The 22,913-nt window shown below is 40.8% G+C and overlaps 1 protein-coding gene across 2 annotated transcripts in view; it reads right to left on the bottom strand.

Moving 5' to 3' along the window:
• The window catches only part of AIG1 (androgen induced 1), a 132,874-nt gene extending 124,875 nt beyond the window's left edge, over positions 1-7,999 (bottom strand). The window contains exon 1 of one of the 2 annotated variants that reach the window (XM_075087806.1): positions 7,601-7,999. In XM_075087806.1, the coding sequence (XP_074943907.1) occupies positions 7,601-7,741 (141 nt within the window). In that variant the 5' untranslated portion in view covers positions 7,742-7,999. The remainder of the gene's footprint in view (positions 1-7,600) is intronic. The other variant, XM_075087807.1, reaches the window with a different exon arrangement.
• Positions 8,000-22,913: the final 14,914 nt, after the last annotated feature.

The following is a 22,913-nucleotide window of genomic DNA, read 5'->3' as shown; positions in this document are numbered from 1 at the left end:
ACAAAAATCCTCTAAAAGCTTAATCACAGCTCTAACTGGGAGAAGGACTTGTCTTTAAGTCATACCAAGACATGTTTATAAATTTTAATTTACTTTAGTGTCTTCCTTTCTGAGAAAGCTAGAAGTTTTACTTCAGCTTCCAACTGATTTTGTTTTTTTCTTCATACTTTGGTTAACTTTTCCATCCGCTAAAGTTAAACACAGCTTCTTTAGTGGTAGCAAATTTAACTACGTCAAGTTGAAAAAATCTTGCATCATACACAGTAGAGTAGTAGAACAAAGGCTGTAAGGCTTTGAAGACTAATAACAAATTCAGAACTTTGGAAAATATGGTATGGGGAAAATGCAGTTATTCAAATAAATGCAGGCAAACAAGGCATAATTTGAAAACGCTTTCATTAGAAGGAAGAAAGCTTTTCATATTCACCCATTCAAAGAGTGAACAAGGAGTTTGTGCTTCACTTCGGTCTCCAAAATAGGCCAGGGCATTGTCAATTTTGTTTCTACCTCATATGCCATATATACACCTGGAATGTGAGAAGACCAGGCCTCACATTCAGACATTTAAGAGACAAAAAACCTACACTGAGAGGAATTTGATGTTTTTTGTGTGTGTATTGTGAGCAATAACATCACTTTTGTTTCAAATGTAGAAATGTCCAATGTGAACTTATTACACATCAATATTTGTTTCACTTTTGAATTCTGCAGAAAGCATACAAACCTGACACCGGTGTTGATTTTTTTAACATTTACTGCTCCAAATGACAAGGATTCTCCACCCATGCTGAACTCCTCCCAACATCAGAGTCTACATAGAAGTAGTGCAATTAGGAAAATGTTTTCTAAATACTGCATTAGGGTAGGCAGGCACTGACAACTTCAATTATTAAGTATGGAAAGTGGCAGCACAGAAAAGACTGCATGTGATGGAAGGAATCTGAGATATTTTTCTTTTACTGTTTTGTTCAGGTAAATACACGCTCAGCATAATCCCTTGTAATGAATCTGTATTATATCATGTTTAATATACTGCAGAATTGCCTATTTTTTCAACTTCGTTTTATTACATTTTATTGTGGTTTTACTTTGTTCAAATCTGCAAACTTAATTCTGTGGAATGTCAGGGTTTTGTAATTTCATAAAGGCTTTTTTTTTCCTCTATTTATAGGTTTCAACAACTTCACATTTTGTTGCATGGTGGCATACTGGCACATTTGAATTTTCCACCACACTGATAATAAAAGATTTTTATTGTGTGAATGTTTCCCCATTTTCAGATAGGGTGATCAAGTTTCTGGTTTGCTTTTTTTTTTTTAGCCTAAGGACAAAACAAGCAACTACATAAGTGGACTCTTCTAACCTACAAGTCTTTGTACATCCTGAGGTTGATGCAACTGAAAAGATTCAGGTGGAATTTGATTTTTATTAACAAAAATTTTAATTTAAGACACTAAGTTTGCAATTTTCTATATTAGTTAAGAATATTACTTGATAGGTTATATAGATCTTTACTACAACTTAAGGTCAATCTCAAAATTTATTTCTTGTATAAGCTTATATGGTCTCATTAAGATAATACAAATACACTTATAAGGTCACAAATACATCGATTAAATATTTTGATATATACTTATATTCACAACAAATTAGGACAGCTCAGAACCCCAACTTTGACTTCAGCACAGAACACTAGATGTGCTGTCCTTGTTTAAACTAATTGTTTAAAATATTTAACAATTTTGCCATATGGAGGCATATAAGATTATCTCAGTTATCCTTACCACTATAATAAAATTGTAAAGAAAATCATTCAACTGTAATAAGACATAAATAGGATTTTTTTTCAAAGGGGAACAGAAAGACTACTAAACCAGCTTCTTGAAGTTGTCATCATTTGAAACTGTTCTGGCAAAACTCTACAGACTTTACACCAATTTAAAGCACAGCACTGTTACCTATCACTTACATACCCCAAGTTATAAAATAATATTACTGGCATTAGTTAAATCTATCATCATAGTAAGTGATCCCAATTTGTCCTCTCTTCCACTCTCCTCCTTTCCCCTGCCAACCCTACTGCCAACACAAATATTTCAAGACAGCCATAACTTTCTTAAGAATTCCCAAATTAAATGTTCAACATATTTAAGTCCAAGCATAAAATAAATACAAGCTAATGCAATGTGAAAATGGCACTCTTCAACATGGTGCTCAAATTCCACTCAATTTGTAACAGCACTACCAAAAGCAAATGGAAAACATGGGTCTATGAATAAGAAATGGTGATACTATTACAGTTTTATTACTGCATCAACGGCAGTATACATAACTGTTTCTCTGACATGTTTACAGCCTGAGAGGGAAAAAGAAAGATTCGAAACACACAGTTATTAAAAGGCTCCCTTACACGTAACATTGCCTTTTCTCTCAAATACATTAAGCACCATTAAGAAACCTCACCTTGTTATTCCTCAAAAAGCAATCCCCTTCTTTCTCTGTAAACTGATAAACACTCAATTGACTGTATTCTTTGTTATAGTATGAACAGTGAGATATTTAGTCATGGTGATAAATTACCTCTGGGAATAATACATAATAATATTTCACACTTCTGTAATCTTTTCACCCAAAATCCATAAACCACTTTAATATCAGGGTAGCTTTACAGATGATGAAAGAGGAAAGCAGAAAGTTAAATTCATTTTACTAAAGGAAATCCTGGAAAAGAGTCATAGTTATATTCCATAGAGTGTGGAACGTGTTTTACACTTTTGTCCTCTGTGTTGTGGCGAGCTTAACCCACACAGTCAGCAATGAAACTTGCTCAACTTCAGATACCGCACCAATGGCACAGTTCATTAATCCTGAATTCTGAATCTTCTGGTCTCTGACATTTTCTGGTCATCTTATTTCCTATCAGCACGACTAAATCCAAATTGGGCACAAATCACCTACAATTTTTAGTCATGCTTTGTTAAACTGCTATCTTTTTTTGTTGTCTAGTACCTGTAACTCATATAACTCAATAGCTAATTAAATGCACTAAGTAAATGACAGACCTATCAACTCTAGATTCTAGTCCTATTGTAAACATGCCCCTCTGAAATTTTCCAAAGACAAGAAATGAATTAAGTTCTGATGACTTACTTAAACTTAATCAAACTAAACCTAAAGGCATTTTCTGCAAAACAAATACAACATGTACTAGCAAAAAATGTGCTGGGAACAGAGCTTATACCTGGTTTTCTTGTAGAACTCAATATGCCAGACAACATATAAAAGTTCGTATACAGACATCCTACTATTTCTTTCAAAGGTATAATAAAAGTATAAGACCAAGCAGAATTATATATGAGCAAAATCAATTCCTCTCTAGCTTTGGCTGCCCTGAATCAAGTCATACGAATACCCACACTAACATTCTGTTATTCAAAATAGGACCATTAATCAGAATCATAAAACATAACACTTGAGACTGCTTCCAAAAATCTAGCCTTGTGTTTTGCCTCCGTAAATACCCTGTACAGCCTATCAGAGAGACCTAAAGATTAGAAAATAAAACCCATACAGTATTTTGTCAATACATACGTATGTATGTGCAACAGTATCTTGGTTTACTCTAGCTTCTTTGAGGAATAAGGTTTTCACAGAAACTGCAGAATGAAAGCTAGATACTATTTAGACCAGCGCACCCTTTACTAAGGAGATATATACTTATTTTAACTCTAAGCTACTTTCCTGCCAATTATCATATACACCCTAACACAAAACGTAGAACTGGTCTTATTTTGGCACCCAGAGGCTCCACTTTATTCCAGAATACAAATTCTATTAATTTTTGCCTCCTCTCACAACAACAGTAAGAGAGCCAAGAGAGGCTGAAGAACAAAACCCCTGCAACAGCAAGGATCCTGTCATTTTAGACAAGTTGGTGCAACAGACCCCTCAACAGATGTGTGTTTATAAAGGCAGGTGTGTGGTTGCAGTGTATGCGGGAATATTCTGTTATCTCTAATTCAAGTACTATTACCTTTAATTCAGCTACTTCAAGTATTTACAGAACTGAACAGCGGTACAAGCAGGGAAAGGTACATAGCTGACAAACTTGTTGCAAAGAATCATTTTGTATTGGCACCATTTTCACCCTAATTTAACTTTCGGCTCTGAGGCTCAACAATGAATTTATGGTTTGTGGTGCAAGACAGCGCAGCAGTCCACTACTAAAGCACAGAATGGTGAATCTGAGTCTAACAAAGGCAGCTATACAAGAAATTTTAGGCACATCTCTTGAAATATCTCCTCTGAATCTGGTTACTTGCCATTTTCACAGGACCTAACTTTGGGGCTTTGTGGTGTTGTGAGGCTGAATGAAAGCAACATGTTGCAGTTTTCAACTAGCCTCAATGTTCAGTTCACTGCTTTGAAGAGCTGGCCTCACCGACTGATTTCGGCAGCAATCCTTTACCTCTTCGTACCTCAGTTTCCCACTCTATAAATGACAAAAAGGATACTGCTCTCTTTTCTGAAGTGTTTTGGAATGCACAGGTACTAGGCAGATATCTTTACCACTTTTTGCATAAGTGGGAAAGGTATCTACAACCTCTATATACCAGGGAGGTAAGTCTGGAGTAGAGAAATGTTAGCGGCCACAGTGAGGAGCGTCACCAGTGTAATGGCAAAACTTGCTGCCAGTACATTGCTTCATAAACCAGAAAAACATTCCGTTGACATGGGTGTTTTAGAGAATGTTGCCACCGCAGTCACAACTACAAGAAGACTGAGTCAGTCATCAGAATCACAGCAGACAGTTAAAAGAAGTCATCAGTTGCGCTTATTTTCAGTCTTCATTCAAGGACAGGAGAGGTTAAGCATGAATATTGGCATCCAAGAAAATCTTACTTAGATATGAACATCCAAAATATTACGGATGGACAGGAACAAACATTACAGTCTTTAGCTTTGTATTAAGCAACTTCCTCATAATGCCCAACTTCCGTAAACAGTGTGAGGCTGCAAGTCTACTGTTCAGATTAATGCACACATTTATAATACTGTGTCTTGTGTTTTAGAGTCCAAACTACTAGTTCTTCATAATTCGATTCAAAATTATATTACCTGCAGATAACTGTAAATCATTTCACACAGCACCCTGCAAAGCCAGCTACCTAAACCTCCAAGACATTTGCTGATACTGAGATTGGAAAGGAATGTCCCGTTACAAATGGACAGATAAAAAAAAATAATCCAAATCGCTTTTCAGATTCAAGTCATAAAATCACTTTTCTCAAAAAACTGGTAACAGTTTTTGGAAACAGAAAGAACTTCTACGTGCTTCTGTGATGTCAAGGATGAAATCTCTGCTTGTGGAGGTACAATCTGTAGCAAGAACACACGTCTGCCAAGACTCTGGCATTGATGATATTTTGTCTAGACAGCCTTTGAATGAGACTGACACAGGAACACTGCACATGGTTGAGGAAACTGAAACTTACTGAAGAGCTTTTCAAGACTTAGTCAACATACATTTTGGAAATGTGCCTAACATCCTCCAACCACACCTCCTGGTACCCTCCCCAGGAATCTAACAGTTTTTGTTTCTTCGAGTGTCTCAGTTGTCCCGGGAGACAGAAAGATAGATTCGCTTAGATAAGATGCTACCAGGGCCATTTGGACAGAAATAAATATTGTCAACAAGTGGAGAGGTCTATGTGCTGGCTAGTCACTGAGAAAGGCATTCAAGTTGTTGAATTGTGTGTTACTTGGAGGGATTAATGACTAAAGTATTGGTAACCTTTTCTGAACTATTGGACTTGACTATGAGAAATACATGACAACTATTAGCTAAGGGACTGAAATGAGACCAGCTGCAGGTGACAACTGTTAGAAAACACTACATATTTACCTTGACCTCCTGGGCCATGACAGAAGTAGGCTGAACCATGTGCATGCTTTGATGGGAAAGTCCACATGAACTTGCCACAGACAGCAGGCTGTAATTTTTGGGAAATGATGAATATCATGTACTGTCAAATGTTATTTTCACTCTATGACAGCTTTAGTTCACTTAATCCTCAAGCAGCTGTCAGGGCTAGGAGAACAGAGAAGAAGGTGAAAGAGACTCAAAGACAAGGTTATCAGCTTTTAGCTTTAGTTGGTTCACTTCCAATTCAACTGCCACTAAAGTCAACAGCTCCCCCTCTAACTTACTGGGACTTGATGCTAACTTCTATCAATTGATATTACAGGCGGTACTGTTCAGCAGCCCAAAAGGAAAAAAAAAAAGATTAGATTCTAGTTTTCCTTCCAGAAAACAGCAGGCCTTAAGATGCCCTTTTCAAATTGCAATAAAAGCACTAGTTATGGCTATGGAGCCTCAGAGATCCAGCAAATTTTTGGCACCAAACACAGAAATTATCTTGGCTAAATGCAAAATACAGTAGGTGCTTCTTCTCTGCAAATAAAATATGGACCTCAGTGAATCTTAGCTTCATTGTGGTATAGAAATTTGCACTCTTGACCTGCCAGGTTAATAGTATTTGGGTTTGGTCTCTAGACTCACAAACTCAACCTACTGGCTGGATATGAAGTGCCTGGACAATAGTGGCAATACTTGTGAATCTACAATGAGGTTCTGAGAGTGGTTTTATCACTGGGATGCACTGAAATACTTGCATTTTGGCACTTTCCTGTAACTTGGTAGGAACTGCAAAATTTCTCTATTTACATCGTGGATTCAAAGGAACGAAAAAAACCCTACTTTGATCTAGACACTAGGTGTAAGCTGGCTATCATATTTCTGAACCAGAAACCGTCTTCCTCCGGCCCCCTCTCCTCCCACTGGCACTGGGGGAACGCGGTAGTGGAGGCAGCAAGCCTGGGAAGCTCAGGGCAAAACCAGCCCCCGGCCAGCAGCTGGTGTTCTCCAGCAGGCCAGCGTGCTGGTGACTGTTCCAAATCTGGACCCTTATGAAGAAAAGTGAAATGAAACATCTTTTGTTTCGTAGGCTCTTTTATGGGTTTGCACCAAAACTAACTGGATCTGGCCAGCTGTGTTGCCCAACATTTTTGTGTGTGGCTCTCACACGCTGGGACCTGTTGGGGATGGATTCCTCGGGTGGGCCGAAGGGAGCAAGGCGTGTTTTCTGTTTTGACAGCACACGGGAGCCAAATGCCGGGACCGGCAGGTTCTGGTGTTTACCGTCAGCCGTTAAAAGAGGCGAAACACAGCGTCAGCACTGCGGTGACGGGGCGTCAGGAGCACCTTCCCCACGGCCGCTGGCACGCCGCGGCCCCTCCGCTCTGTCCGTGGCTCTCTCCGTTCAAACCGCCCGGCTCCGCCGCCGCCGCCGCCGCCGTGTCCGGCTGGCTTCTCTCACGGCCGGCCCGGCGGTCACAACATGTCGCCGTCCCCGCTTTAAGGTCACCTCATGGCACTGCCGTCGAGCAGGGCCGCCGCCTCCGGGGGCCGCGGTGCGTCCGGCTCGGCCCGCTCCGCTCCGCTCCCGCTCCGGCTCCCGCTGCCGCGCCGGGCCGCGGCCCTTCGCCGGGCAGCCTGCGGGAGGGAGGGGGCAGGGCCACGGGCGACGGGGGCACTTACCAGGTCTATGAAGGTCAGAAATTTCCAGCTGCCTCCATAGGTCTGATGCGCGGGCATGTCAATGGCCTTGTAATTGCACAGGATGGAGCAATAGGATAGGAGGATGGCGGCGCGCAGCACCTGGCAGGGCACCAGCGCCATGTTGCACGCTGCGCCGGGGCGGCCTCGGCGGCGGCGGCGGCGGGCTGCGAGCTAGCTCGGGGTGCACTTCCGTGTCCGTGTGTCCGTGTCCGTGTGTGTGTGTGTGTGTCCGTCCGCATCCGTGCGGGCGGGCCTCGGAGCGCCCCCGCGCCGCGTTCAGCCCCGGCCTGGGCGGAGCGGAGCCGCAGCCGCAGCCGGAGCGGAGGGGAGCGGCGGGAAGCAGCGGCCCGGCTGGCGGGCACGGCGCGCTCCCGAGCCGCGGCTCCGCGGCCGGGCCGGGCCGGGCCGCGCGGGAGCAGGCCGTGCCGCCGCCGCCGAGGGAGCGCAGGGGCATGCCCTCCCTGCCTGTTCCGCCGCCCCCCGCCGCGCCGGTCCGGTCGGGCGGCGGTGGGTGCCCGAGGGGGGCTGGCAGGTGCGGGGCCGGGGGCAGCCCCCGAGGGGGCACGAGTGTGAGCACGGGCAGTAGGTTGTTTGCAGTTATTCGCATTTTCAAGCAAAAATTACAACGCATCGGCAATCACGGGTTTTAATCGGCGTATGGCGAAAGGCTGTCGCAGGCGCGGGCCCCGCCGCAGTGCCCGGCTGATGACTGTGCAATGTGTTCCCCACTTCTGTTCCATTACATAGGGTCAAAGGCTCTTAATCTGGTATCCGCTGTGCTCAAGTTCTGCAAAAACGGAGGGCTGTTTAGGACAACAGGCTACCAGCTATCCTAGATGAGATCAGCACAGTTTAAGATCTCTGCTTATGCAGGGGAATTGGGTGTCAGGCACAGACAAAGCATCCTCTAGAAGCATGGTGCACAAATTTCCCAACCAGATCCTTTAGGTTATTTTACCTTATCTTACCAGGGTTCACAGCCCCAGCACGCACATTGGGCAATCAGAGCCTTCTGTTGTTTGTGGCACGTATTTTAGTCTTACAGCCTAAAAGGGTTTGGTCTCACTGAAGTCTCAAGGTTCAATGTAAGAGGTATGTGGGTGAAATGTAATGGCTGCAATTCAACAGGATACCAGACCGATGTCTGCAATACGACGGGAGACCAGACTAATAATGTTAGCAGTGTGCCCCATTACGAGTGGATCTGTAGAGCAGCACAGCTGCTGCTGAGGACCTGATGCCTGTTATCTGTGTATTGCCGGAGGTTTCACTTCGGACTAGTTCTTATCTAAAGCTGTGGACTGAATGTTCATGAGCAGCTGGAGTGCATTAAGTGAATCCCTGGAGCACATCTTCTGGTTTGGTTTTATCCAAAAGGAATCCAGCTTGCTTTCTGAAACTGTGTCAAGTTACAAACCAAAGTTCAGTGTAAGTCCCGATGATCCGGAGATTTACTCTTCATTTGAAGAGTGCTACTGTAGAGGGACCTTTAGAGTGCAAGTCTCTCTAGACTGGATCTTTGTAGGTGCTCAAAGGCAAGTTGCTCTGTGCTGAGCTCCACCGCACGACCGATTACATTCCCATGGACACCCTTGTGTCTCGTCATCAGCCTCTGACAGGAAGAGTGTGGGGCTGTCTAAGCCTTAGGCAGTCTGTTCCCTGCTTTTCCTCCTCCTATGACGTACACGAGTTCAGTCCTTGGATCACCTCTATGTCACTAATATGACATCACAGGCATTAATACTGGATGTAACTTGATAATGGCCATTCTCAGTCTGCCTTTTAGTCATGTGCATTCAAACACACTCCAGGGCTACAGCATCCTCAAGACTTACAGCAAAACTACCCAGGCTTTTTGGAGCCCCATTTGAACGCTCTTCAGTTCCACTCTCCACTCTTCCATAGAAATCTCAGCAAAGCCTACAGAAAATCCTCATACAAAGAAAAACTTTCACTCAGCTTTGTAAGCCAAGGTGCAAATGTAAATGCAGCAGAAAGTATAAACACTCTTGTTCCCCATTTTTTTTTCTTTCAGTCAAGAGAATCTCAAGGCAGGCTAACTAACACGCCAGGCTCAGCCAAGCTTCTTCCTGGTCAAAGACTCTTCTTTATTACACGTTTCTAGACCTTTGAAAGGAAACGTAGCTCCTTTGTGGGTGGGTTCTTTGTGCCTGCATCCTTTCTAAAGAAGCATCTGTTGAATCTCTGGACAGTATTATAATAAGGGCTAATTAAATTGTAGACTGCCATTAGCCTTTATGTGCTACTGTGGACTTTATACTCCCTGTCTATTGAGAGACCAGCAGCGAAGTCTTTTGTGACTGTGGCTGAAATGGGCTTGCAGTGGATCATGATTTCGTTTGGATTTGATCTTAATTTTTTCAGCAAAGTGAAAATGAGTTTATTAATTTGCCCCTTATATTGCTATATGAATGCAACTCTTTGGTACTTTGTAAAATGTTGACATTTCAGGTTTTCAGTTAAATGTGCAAATCATAGTAAGGTAGACTATAAACATGTGAAATATGATATTGAGTGCTAACGTGATTTATCAGGCCCTGATGATTAGAGATTTGTTTGTATGTAAATTGTGAAAAGCCTCCACTGAATTTTCATAAGTCACATACTGTAAGTTTATTTGAAAGTGGGAGTGCGACATGGGTCGTACTTATCGTTCCAAAGAGATGAGAAGGGGCTTTAGAAGGGAGAGGCTGTCCAAAGCCCTGGTATGTCTGGGATGGGAGATGTTAATAAATGCTGTTTACCACATGGGGGGAAGCAAGATGCCTAAAAATCTGTCAGAGAATTGAGTGGAAAAAAGAACTAAAAAGGTGGTTTCCATATCCAATTGTTAATATAAAATTAGTAGCATGATGTTTTTGTTACTTGGCACCTTGACGGAATAAAGTATAACATCTTGGAGTCCAAGCTTTAACCGGCTAGCAGATCAGAATGCTTAAGAGTTTTTTGGTGGTGGTGTTTTTTGGTTTGGATTGGGTTTTTGTCTTTTTTAGAGGAACACCATTTGAATTTCTGAACAGCATTGTATTTTGTGAATATCAAAGATGTTGGTGAGTATTGGTGAAAGATCTTTGAGAGGTGTTTCCAGACCTGTGAGGTGCCTTTTCTTAAGCAATTGCTTTAAATGCAAATGAGTTGTTTACAAGGAATTATGCCACAAGCAGTTGCCTCCAAAGCAATAATAATAAGCATAATAATGCTTGCTTGAATTCATAGGAAAATTGGTAATACTGTCTCATCACAATGCGTTCATGGCAATGCACCTGATACTGCAATTTCTAATATTTGAGGCAGAGCGTACAAACTGTGCCAAGGTAAGTGTACTTGGATGTGTGGGAGTGTGACTCCCACATAAGCAGACATGCAAAAATTAAGTTTTTTCTTTTAACTCTCTGATTTTTAGATTCTATACAGATTCATGAAACAGATAACTATCTGATGTAGATAGCTAATCTAAAAAAATAATTTCTTGCAATGGATATAAGTGAAATTATTGAAACATTGCAAGCAACTACTGAAAAACAGCTTGCCTGTGCCTTAGAAGAGTTTTTAGAAATGTTATATATAGGTGTATATAGATGTGTATATGTTTAATACATAGCTCTTCAGTCCGATGAGCTATAACTTGGGTAGTAAATGGCCCCACATAGCAGAGTAGGATTCAACTCAAAATCTTTGAGTTATCTGCTGTTAACTGGGCACATTGTTAATAATGCTAATGAAGTTTAGGCAAGTTTATATTTCTTTATTGACTTCAAACAGATATGATAAAAATTGAAGGATGGAGAAGAAAAGAGAATAAAAATGAAAAGGCCACATTTATACCAGGTATAAAGAGCAGTGTGTTTAATAAAACTTCTGGAGCTATTTGTTTGTATGATGACTGATTATTGCCAATTTAGTTTCAACTTTAGAATTACAGTGAAGTTACTAATTCGGTATATTTTGTGCGGAATATTCTACAATATATATCTGTATGCATTTAACAATGGGAGATAGAGCTGGAGCAGGGATGACCAGGAGATAAGTGGAACAAAGTTTGGGGTGGCTGGAAATTCATTCATCCTCTCTGCTAGCTAAACTTTGCTTTATCCTGAAAGACCATCTCGCTTTCTTGCTATAAAGGAGAAATGAGCAGATAAAACTTGCTGCGTTATCTTCCCTGTTAGGTTGGAATTTCCCAAAGTGATGATCTGATAAAGAAAAAGCCTTATTGTACAAATCAGGAGTTTTGAATATGTAAGTGAAGCGGGGACTGCGTAAGCAGATTAACTTTTCTTAACATTTGGATCAGATACCTTGTGCGCAACAAAACTGTTTCCCAGTAAGGATTTTATATCTTAATTTCATATGCTTTCTGCTGATTACATTGGTAAGTGTTAGGGCAGGAACGGAAGGCAGGTAACAGGCCTCTGAGGTGCAAAAGAGCAATGCTGATGGGGAGTATTCTACTTGCCCACAGATAATGTGGCCCCCTGTAAACCAGAGCAAACACTCCTCTGCTGTAGCATGCAGTCTCACAGAGGGATGTAGCCTCTGGGAAACAGTCTGGGTGCAGGCAGCACACTGTTATAGATTACCTGCCGTCCTGTTTTAAGAGCTTACTCCTTATGCTGCATCTACTATCATCAAATTCTTGAAGAGGCTGGATATGCTGTATTGTTTAGGAATATCAGTGAACAGTAAAAAAGCAGAACTGTTTGCCATGGGGAAATATGAGTCAGCTTCTTATCATTAAAAATGTGCAAAAGAAGAGAAGAAGAATTTCCACAAATTATTATAAAGCCAGAAAATTTAACCCTGCGTGTAACTGCATGCTGTGTGTCTGCCTTCTCTTAGACCCTCTTGATGAAAGACAGTCTTGACATAACAATTGTTATCAGGTACCTTTGAAACACGTGAAATTCCATCTGAACATAAAACGCTGTTTACTGTCAGGATGGTTGAGCATGGGAACAGATTGCCCCGAGAGGCTGTGGACTCTACGTTTGTGGAGATATTCAAACCCCATCTAGACATGGTCCTGGGCAACCTGCTGTAGCTGACCCTGCTTGAGCAGGAGGGTTCAACTACATGATCTCGAGGGGTCCCTTCCAACCTCAACAATTCTGCTGTAATGTAAATGGAGGTACATATGTGACTAATGCATAACTTGCCAAGTCTGCCTCAAGTTTCTAGATTATCTTGTTAAAATCAAGTCTCTGGTGGCATAAATCCCCTAAGTGTATCACCGTGCTACCTCCTCTGAACACCTGGGCAAGGGAGTTAGAGGTGGTATGAGAAACAAGGAGTAGGAATTATGTGGGTGCCCCACACCACTTCTGTAGCATTGCCAGCATGAAAGTTATATAACTGTTAATTTCTGCTGGAGACTTGATATGTGTATTTTGTGAATGAATTGGAACAAATCTCTACCCCTAAATTGCGGGTCAGAAGTTGTAGTATTATTTATCTGCACCCTACCTCTACCCCAAATTCTCATCCATAAAACTGGACTAGTAAAATTTACTGTCTTGTGTCTTGACTGAAAGCACATCTCAGCAAGAACTATTTCTTCATTCATTTTAAAATTATAAATATGTAATTGTACTTCACCCAGTTACATCTTGGACTCCTGAGGAAACCTGAAATATTAAAAAATACAGTATTTTCTTAAGCACCGGATTCTTTTCTGTGACAACTAACTCTAATGGGCAGCACTTGAAAACAGAGTAAATGTGAAGTATCTTCTATTGTGACTCAGTGAATAATTTTCTGGTTCAGCTGCAGTAAGGTTTCACTGATCAAGGGAGAGCAGTAATACTCGTCTAATACAACAGCCAGAATACAGAGGCCACTTCATTCAGTAGCAGAGAGACAGCGCTGGCTAGCAAGGACAATAGTAACCAAATACCCATCTCAAAGATTTGGCATAGCCACTTTCTTTAACTGGGCCGGCTTTAATGACTTTGCAGATGCCTGTATTGCGTTTGGGCTGCCAAGCGAACCTGGAGGTGCCTACCGTCATCTGCTAGCCCCCCTGCGGGAGATGCTTATCGTTGCCAACTCCTCCTCTCGTGGTAGGAGTGACTCTCAGCAGGGCACCACGCTTCTGGCTTTTTACTATCTGCCAGGCAACACAGCAGTAACCAGGCTCTCTCCATCTCCAGCTGGAAGCTGTTGTTCTATCTCATTTTTTATTCTAGTGCTCATCCTCAAAATGTCTTTTACGCAACTTGTAGAAACTGTGTTGTTTTCAGTACGCACCTTTCCCTTTGATACACTCTGCCGCTGAAGGCTCACATTTCTCTGAGCTAACAATGGCAGGAGGTCTCTACCATACTGTGGAGGTATTGCACTACAGATGGATCCATAGGATGGTTTTCTTGGATACTGATGCTTCTTTTTTTTCATTGTTCCTCCATGTACCAAAAATGTTTGGTCAACACTGATTCATATTCTGGAAAAGTAGAACGCGAACAAGAAATCTTTGGGTAAGGTGCCTTCATGTCTCTGGAGTATTCTTTTTTCCCTGCCTTCTCCCTTTTTAGTCCAGTCCATGGCTATGCTGATAGAGTAAATCATTAAAACTCATTTACACTCTTCCAGCCTCCTTTCAAATCTTGTTCTTAGACACTTAGAGAGAAGACTATTCCTGTAATTTCCTCACTTATTAACCTGACATTTATCTGTATTTCTATAACTCAAAGCCTCTCTTTAAATCAGCTTGAAAAAAATTCCACAATAAAAACCTGAAAATATAAGTGAAAAGGGAGACAAACACGCATCTTGATGTGATACAAAACTGAACTGCAAGCTGGGTTTAGGGAAACAACCATGAATAACGTTCTCTACTCTTTGCTCAGCTTTGTGTAATTTTATAGTCTGATGATCATTTGCGATTAATTACAGAGGGTAGAATGATAATATGCTTTAAAGGAGAAAAGTAAGGGAGAAGCAGGAGGTCTAGGCCAACCTTCAGAAAGAAACTGACTGTACACTATTGCATGTTTGAGCTCTTGGACAAATCACCACACACGCATATGTGAATAACACATTGAAATGTCTTTGGACTTTCTCACAACCACCTTTTTCTGTATTATGATTCTCGCTACCCACTTGCTGGAACAAAAAATAAAAACAAAAATATTTTGAGCCAGCTACATCACAGGAACTTCTCGGCAAGTGAAAAATAACCATAATCTCCACTTTCCTGAATGACAGCAGTGTTGCAAAATATACATAACCACTGCAGAGACAGACTAGAAAAATGGAGTAGTACTTCATATCCTTGGGAAAATTTGACTGCCACAGGTCCTGCCCCCAGATCTCGGATTCAGTAACTGAACGGCCTAACCACAAGTCACTTTGCCATTATTTTCTGTTTATAGAAGGAACGCAGTTGTATACACTTCACCGGTGCATCATGAAGAGACAGCACTTTAAGCATATGTGAAGCAGCATTATTACAAGGCTTAGCAGTATGATTACTAGCTAATAAAGTGCAATCAAATAAACCAGAAGAAGAGACTGAATTAGGATGTCTTTGATGGAAGTAAATATGATAATGAGGACACCTTTGAAAGCCTATAGCTGCTTTTTTGGATTATATTGGCTGGTAAATCTGACTAGTTAATCTTGTAATTGGCAACTGCTAGGGATAATGGAAGATGCACAAGACTTCGATTTTTTGCCAAAATATCCATGTGAATGGGTGGAAGAAATCGTGTTTTTGAACATTTTGCAAGAACTATACTTTATTTTCAACATCTTCAATTCTTGCATGTACTTATGCAGCCACTGACCTAGCAGCTTTATCATTTATGAGCAGCCCAGATGGCACACTGAGGTTCAGAACCCAGTCTAAGTCCTTGGAAGACTCCATTTCATTTTGGCTGGTTTAGATTAATCACAAAACTGTCCTCTCTATGTTTTCTGAACCAAAGTAGTCCAAGGTTTGAGAGGTTTTCTTATTTTGGTTTTTTGTTTGGTTTTTTTTGTTGTCACCCTAATGTAAGAGGTGTCCTTATCGGAGTAAATGATATCATGAATATTTCCATCAATGATTGGAGAGAGGGATTTTTAAAATTTCAGACATTCCTGATGGAAGCTGAGGAAATTTCGTATTTTTTACCTTGTCACTGAAAACGTATCCAAGCGTGTCTATTATCCTGGTAAGGGATTCACTTTGGGACAACAGCTTGCTGCTTATGATAGAACTAAACAGCATATGATGGATTTGGATGGAAGAAATCCATGACTTCCATTCAGGGTCAACGTGCCTAGTTAATACTTTATTAACAGCAATATAAGGATGTGTCTCCCCTCAGGAATTACCGGTCTGTGATGAGGATAGGGTGTAATGCAGGTGGATGCAAACTACTAACATTCAGTATTAGTATAAGTTTTAAATGGTTACCTAAGTCCCTATGAACTGAATCATCTCAATGTAGAAGTCATCTTTTTAAGATATCTAAAATACTGAGAACACTTAAGTACTATGTCTTTTCTACTTATTTTATATATTTCTTCTATCCTTCATTAATAAATTAGCATGCCGAAATAACCCTGTACAACTTTTATTAGTATTGGTCTATAAACAGTCTCCTGATTCAACTAACCATCTAAATTTCTGTCGAGTTTTAACACTTTCAGTGTGTCTGAGGTGAAAATTTGACCCTTCTTCTGAATTTAATGATACAGCTTCCACTGATAATGATACATGATCAAGCCTGAGCTCATGTAACATATTTATTCAAGCCCAGTGTTCTGGCATCATTAAAACAATAAAACCAATGCATAGAGTGTAGTTTCTATGCCACAACTGGTACACAATACATTCTGAGTAACATTATTCTTCTCTCAGTATGAGCAGATATTCTTAGTTTTCACTAATGTGCCAGTAAATTGAAAAGGAAAAGAAATAAATGAGCAGAATATTAAAGCAAAACAAAAAGCAGCTCAGAATGAAAGTGTGCATGCAAATGAATGTATGAGATAGTGGCAGGAAATGATTGCATCCTACGTCCTCTGCCTTTTTTCCAGGTTTTGCATTATTCTCTAAACTCTAAAATTATAGCGATGGATCAAATAATTTTCATAAAACCAAAACAAAAGCAGTGTTATTAGGTGGAGCAGATATACCATGTGGAGTTTGTTACAATTTGCTAATTTTCAATTCATTTATTAAGATCAGCTCTCATTTTTTAATTTTCAGTAATCAGTGTCACTCTGTTATGAAAGCACCTCTGCAGTCTAGACAGTACATACTAATTTATGTGATAAATAATGGATAAACATTGAGTGTGCCATTAGCCGTTAATGCAGTAGATTGATTCCCTGCAGCACATAACTCTCCATCCTTGTTTTAGCACTTATGCCACCTGTCTCTTGCACTTACTGTATGATGCTTCAATAATGCGAATGGGGTTCCCTGATCATTCTTAATTTAGCTCATTTTTATCATCACATAAATAGGTTGGCATTACTGTGTCAGATGTGCAAATCAAAAGGTGCCTCACTACTACCTTTATGATTTCTGTCACAACTCTATCCAATGTTTTTAGCAAAATACAGATTACTTGTGGATAACCAGATAAAATCAGTAGACCTATTTTCTTTCCACAGATTTCCATTTTAGCATATCACTACTGCTTCGGCCAAGTGGCTGGGACAAAGAAAAGTTATTTCAAGTCCCTGTTCCCATTTCCTTTGCCTGTAGGATCAGGGATTCAAAGTGAGTTAAACCAAATAGACAAATTAGATACCAGTAAGTAACCAGGGCAGGATGGCTTTCAACCAATATTTTGAAGGAACTCAAACGTGAAATTGCAGAACTGCTGGCCAAGTTGTCTCACAAATGTATAGAAATGGCCACTCTGCCAGACTGCCAGTGTAACATCGACCTACAAAACAGGCTCTAAAAGAGATCAGAGGAGCTGCAGACTGATGGCTGACTCCATTCCTGATTAGATAGTAGGGTATCTCTTAGAGTAGGATACTTGATCACATGCATAAACATCACCTGTTGGGAAGAAGTAAGCATGGCTTCTTTAAAAGGAAAGGCCATCTCAAATACCTGTTGAAGTTCCGTGAGGGCAGTCAAGCACATGGATTAAGGGTATCAGGGCACTTAATATTTTTGGTGTTGAAAAGATCTTTGACACAATTCCACACCAGTGGTTATTACAAAAGGTAATTTTCCATGGGGGTGGGGGAGATATTATCTTATGGACTGAAAGCTGGTGAAGGGATTGGGCAAACAAAAGAGTTTGATGATCACTACTAAGGGTGGGGTCAGTTGCTGGGGTTCAGTGATTTAACCAGTTTTATTCAACACTTTCATCAGTGACATGTAGTAGGATGTATGCATTGAATTCTCCAATACTTCTTTTTGGGCAATGAAATGTAATGCTAATAATAAGAAACAGGAAACAACAAAACCAGAAAAAACTTGCTAAGTTTGGTGAGCAGGCAAGAAGGTGTCACATTAGCTTCAGTGCAGACTCTACGGAAAAATAATCTAAACTCCATGCCAGCACAATGTGAACTGAAAAGTTATAGCTCAGAAAAGAGATCTTGGAGTTACCGTTGACACTTCCTTGAAGTCATCAGTTCAATCTCAGGTGGCAGCCACAAAAGTCAATAAAAAGTTGTACATCGTCAGGAAAGGTATTGAGCACAAGACAGGAAACACAGATACAGAGAAAGCAGCTAAAATGGTTAAGGAGATAGAGCCCCTGACGTGTAAGAGACTGGAAAACCTGGGAATTTTCACTTAGGAAGGAAGACGGCTGAGGGATATATGATCTAAATCATGAAGATGACACAATACCAAATCTAAGAGACACTCAATGAAACTAGAACATTAGTCTAAAATGTATTTAAGAATACATTTTAATGTACTACTTTACAAAGTAGGTAGTAAACGTCAGGAAAGTGTTGCCTCTCTGACAATTGTATCTCAGACAGCTGAAGAGAGAAAGCTTGGCTAAACAAACCACTGGTCTGAAAGAAGGGGCCATTTTATTCTTACATTCTTGTGCAGCATTTGAGGCTAACCTAGGAAAGGAAGCACCCCTCTTCCACTCCTTTGTCACAGTTGTCAGTCAAAACCAGGAAAATATCAAAAGAAGTGTGCTCCTTCATACACACAATACAAAGATAGATCAGCAAACCACAGATGCTGCAGAAGTCAAATCTATGTCCCACAAAATAAACAAGTCAAAGGCCCAGGTCAGGTGATGGAGTACACAGGAGATGGGGAACACACAGTTTTTAGCCTCGCTAAGGTCTATGGATGTTATAGTTACCATCATGGTTTCTGCATGACACAGCATTGTTGATGCACAGTACTTGACTGGTGTGTTATTCTATGTGCTTTGGATGTTTCTGACCCATGACAATGCATTAGATATGGCACAGTGATAGAACAGGGCAAGAACGTCCATGGCAGATGCATGTTTACGCATATGTCGTTAGAAATTCATGATTGTAATGGGGCTCATTATGTACTAATGATTGTTCAATAGTGTTTACATAGAGATTTGTTACAAATACATGTATATGTGAAATTAAATTCTTCCATTGTAGATTCTAGCAGTCTAATTAGTGATGTATTTGTTCCTTACGTAATGCCTTTGTGTTTACTGGGTGGTATTTGTAAGATGCTTCTTATTTTTGATAGCACACTGCATTTCATCTCTTTATGGGGATTACAGTATTCAAGTCCTGCTACCCTATTTTCCACGTTCCCCAGTTCCTAGTGTTCAAAGTGAGAGGTCTGTGGCTGCAACTGGATAGTATCTTATCATCTAACTGTTGGTCTGTAAGGAGATATACAAATAATTTAAATGTGAAAAAACTTTTTGTTCGATCTGTAACATTATATTGTGGGAAAGATGGGTGAGGGAAAGCAGAGGAAAGGATGGACACAAGCAACTGGAAGATGAACTCTTTTCCCTGAAAAATCCAGGGGTTAAAGCAATCACCAAGTATATAAGAAAGTTTGGTTCAGTTCCTCCCAGTAGCAAAACAGACTAGAATCTGTAGCTCCCACTTTTCATTCTCTCCAACATGCTAGAGGATATGTTTGAGTCGGGAAGAATTCTTTTGATTATTTTTGGAGACTGTGTATTTTGTATAAATAATAAAATACTCTTTATTTTGGAGATTAGTGTTCAGGTTTCATCCCTGAAGCAGACTGAGGGTTTATTGTGACCTTGGCTGCTGACAGCTTGTTTTGTGTGAAGGAAAAAGTGTCAGCAGTAGAAAATTCAACTACCCTATAGCTTAGCCATTAAGGCTCTCATGTAAAGATAGTGGGAGAGATAGTTTGAATCTACTCTGTGCCTCATTCATGTATACCCATGACTCTTTATCTTTGTAGTTTGGTTACTCTCTCAGGCAAAGAACTGCACTTGTGTTGCCCATATCTTGGTTAAGCATTTTAACCCTTAAGTTATTAATGAAAAAAAAGGGAGAAAGGGGAAGAAGGAGGCAGGGAAAACCTACATTATTCCTGTTGCAGTGTTGTGAATACAGTCTTCCCTGCTTCCCAAAAGCACCTTTCAGTCAAAAGTATTCAAGCAGTTGAACAAATATTTGCAAATAATTTCAAGACTATTAAAAAGGCATTTTCCTGAATTCAGCATTCCTTTTTTACTTGCTTAATTCTACGTAGGCACAGATAACTCATTGTGCCCCCTGGATGGGCACATGTGACTTTCCTGAGCCCATGAAAGCTTGTTAGCAGAGAAAACAGTCTTTAAAAAATAGCTCTACTGAGAACATAGTAAAAGCTCATTTGTGTCTTAGTATACAACAGCCAAGAACAATGCAGTATGGCCAGAGATTTCAGGTCTCCAGCACTTACAGCTGCAGTCCAAAGGAGCTAAGCATGTGAACCAGTCAGGTTAGTGTAAATACATAACAGAAATACAGAGGTCCAGTTTGATACATCTCTTGACTTCCATGTACTCTGAGACAGTTCTCCAGATTCAAATTCCTCACAAGGAAAATTGCTACTAGAAGGTATTTATTCAGGAAGAATGATTACACCTTCTTCCCAAGTCCATTTGTCTTTTCTATAGACACAATGGAAAATTAAAATTTTTTAAAGGCTTTTAGTCACAAAACTGACTCACTCTTCTTTTTTTTTTTTTGCCAGCACTTTCATCTTGCAGAACTATTAATATAAGAATATTAGATATTAAAATTGAAGTTCATAAGGAAGATTTTGAAGTGGTGCCACTGGAATGAAACTAAACATTGGGATTAATGTTATAATTGAAAAGTAGACAATTATTGCTAGCCAGAAGAACACCATTCACCAGCAGTACCAGAAAATTCCCAGCGTGTATGGCAAAAGCTTGACTGGCAGGGTTTAAACAAACGTTCAGTAAGAAATCAAAAACCTTGCTAACACTGCGGAGATTCAAGGAAGCTGCCTTTTTCTACCTACATTTCACATTCTTTTTTAATCCAAAACAAAGACTGCCTTGGTTGAAGATACAGGTCATGTTAGTCACACTGGTCACTTGCATTAAGCCATGTAAGCAAAGATTTGGGTTCCCATTAATAATAATGTTCTTCATTGGTTAAGAGGAGTCCCCAGACATGGCTGGTGGAACAGACACTTGACATTGTCTTCTCCCTTGGTAACAAAAACCTCTTTGTCCAGAGGAAGTTTCCTTTCTCATGAAAATACAGACTGGACTAACTGGAAAATGCCTGGCTGGGGCTGTTGACAGCACCAAGAGCAAAATCCCTGCCTGTTCAGGTAAGCCAGCAGGATCCTGCTCTGGTTGCAGCAATGTTCTCCTGCAAGAGATGTTTCCTCACCAGCAGGTCAGGCCCATGACCAGCCGGCTAGGTCTGCCCCAGCCTAGACTCCTACTTCCTCAGCCGTGGCCCTGCATGCCTGGATGCAAGCATGGCTGGAGTCAGCCTTGAGAGCGGGTGGTGCTCTGCCTGCCTGTCAGGGCATGACAAATTGGCTTGTGCGGGCCGTCAGACGGCTGTCTGCAGGCTGCCTGCAGAGTGGTTGTGCAGGGAGAAAGCAGATGGGGCCAGGAGCATGCCCTGGCCCTCTTCCCTCTTCCCTGGGAGTTTGGGCCTGGAGGTGCACCTCAGAGTAAGTCATGGGAGTCAAGATCACGCTTGCAGTGATGGTGCTGTAAATCTAGAGAAGGACCAGTGCTGCCACTGTCCCTTCAACTTCCCCCTCCAGTTCAGGATGGAAAGAAGCGCAGGACCACACTGCGAGCCACAACTCGCAAGGTTCCTGCTCAACACCAGGGCAACCTCACAGGGGGAAACCAGGGAATGTATTTATCTTTGCGACATAGATCATAAAGTATATTTAATGAATGCAATTCAGTTGATCACTGAATGTCCTTCTGCTTAAAAAGAGGCATAAAATTGTGAAAGGCTAAATGAAGTTGGCATGCCTCTGTCTCTATATATGCACAAACTGATTTGACTGTAGTAAGAACGTAGCAAAAAAGATCAGAACATAAATCCATTCAGTTTAACCATCAAAAACTATTTCCTCAATGGACTGTCAAAAAAGGAGTCACTTTTATTTAATCTATTAATTTTGTGGGAGAAAGCTACATCTCTCATCCTCAAATTTATTTACATAAGGGAAAATAAGTGAGCCTGAGAGATGCCCTACAATTTAAAATTCAGTAGATTTTGCTTCTGGTTCCATTAGATTCTTTCCTTCTTGATTTTCAAAGACTTTTAAGCAACTGAGTCATGCTACACAGGAAGATTACACAAAACAACCTGACTTTCAGAAGAATGATTGTTGTGGCTGAACCTTGGAGAACATGGTAAGAGGCCAGCTTAAAGTACTAGGTGTACCTTATTGTCAGTCTTATATCAGAGCTATGTTCAGCTGCGATAGTCCACTTTTCTTAGCAGGTTTTCATATTGCATTCAGGAAAGCAAAGTTATTTCAGGCTGAACAACAGCAACAACTATTCATGTCCTTCAAACAACACATCCCATGTATCTTTACGGTCAACTAATCTGATTCGTGTATGTAAGTATTACCCTGTCACTTTATCAGAAAGGACCCAGTCATATATCCTCTTACTTCAGGGGAAAATTACAACAGCCTTAGGAAAAAACTTGCACTGAGTACCAAGACATGGCTGATACCAGAAAAATGGGAGCAGCTGGCAAATGAAACCAGCAGAGTCCCTTCCTTCCCATGCCAGCCCATCGGTGCTGCGACTTCGTTTATCCCAGTGGACTCCTGATGTCCTGGGACTTTGGGTATTCG

The sequence above is a fragment of the Phalacrocorax aristotelis genome, chromosome 3 (assembly GCF_949628215.1).
Source record: "Phalacrocorax aristotelis chromosome 3, bGulAri2.1, whole genome shotgun sequence".
In the NCBI taxonomy this organism is placed as follows: Eukaryota; Metazoa; Chordata; class Aves; order Suliformes; family Phalacrocoracidae; genus Phalacrocorax; species Phalacrocorax aristotelis.
The sequence above is the reverse complement of the archived record's forward strand: the minus strand, read 5'-3'. Positions and strand labels throughout refer to the sequence as shown.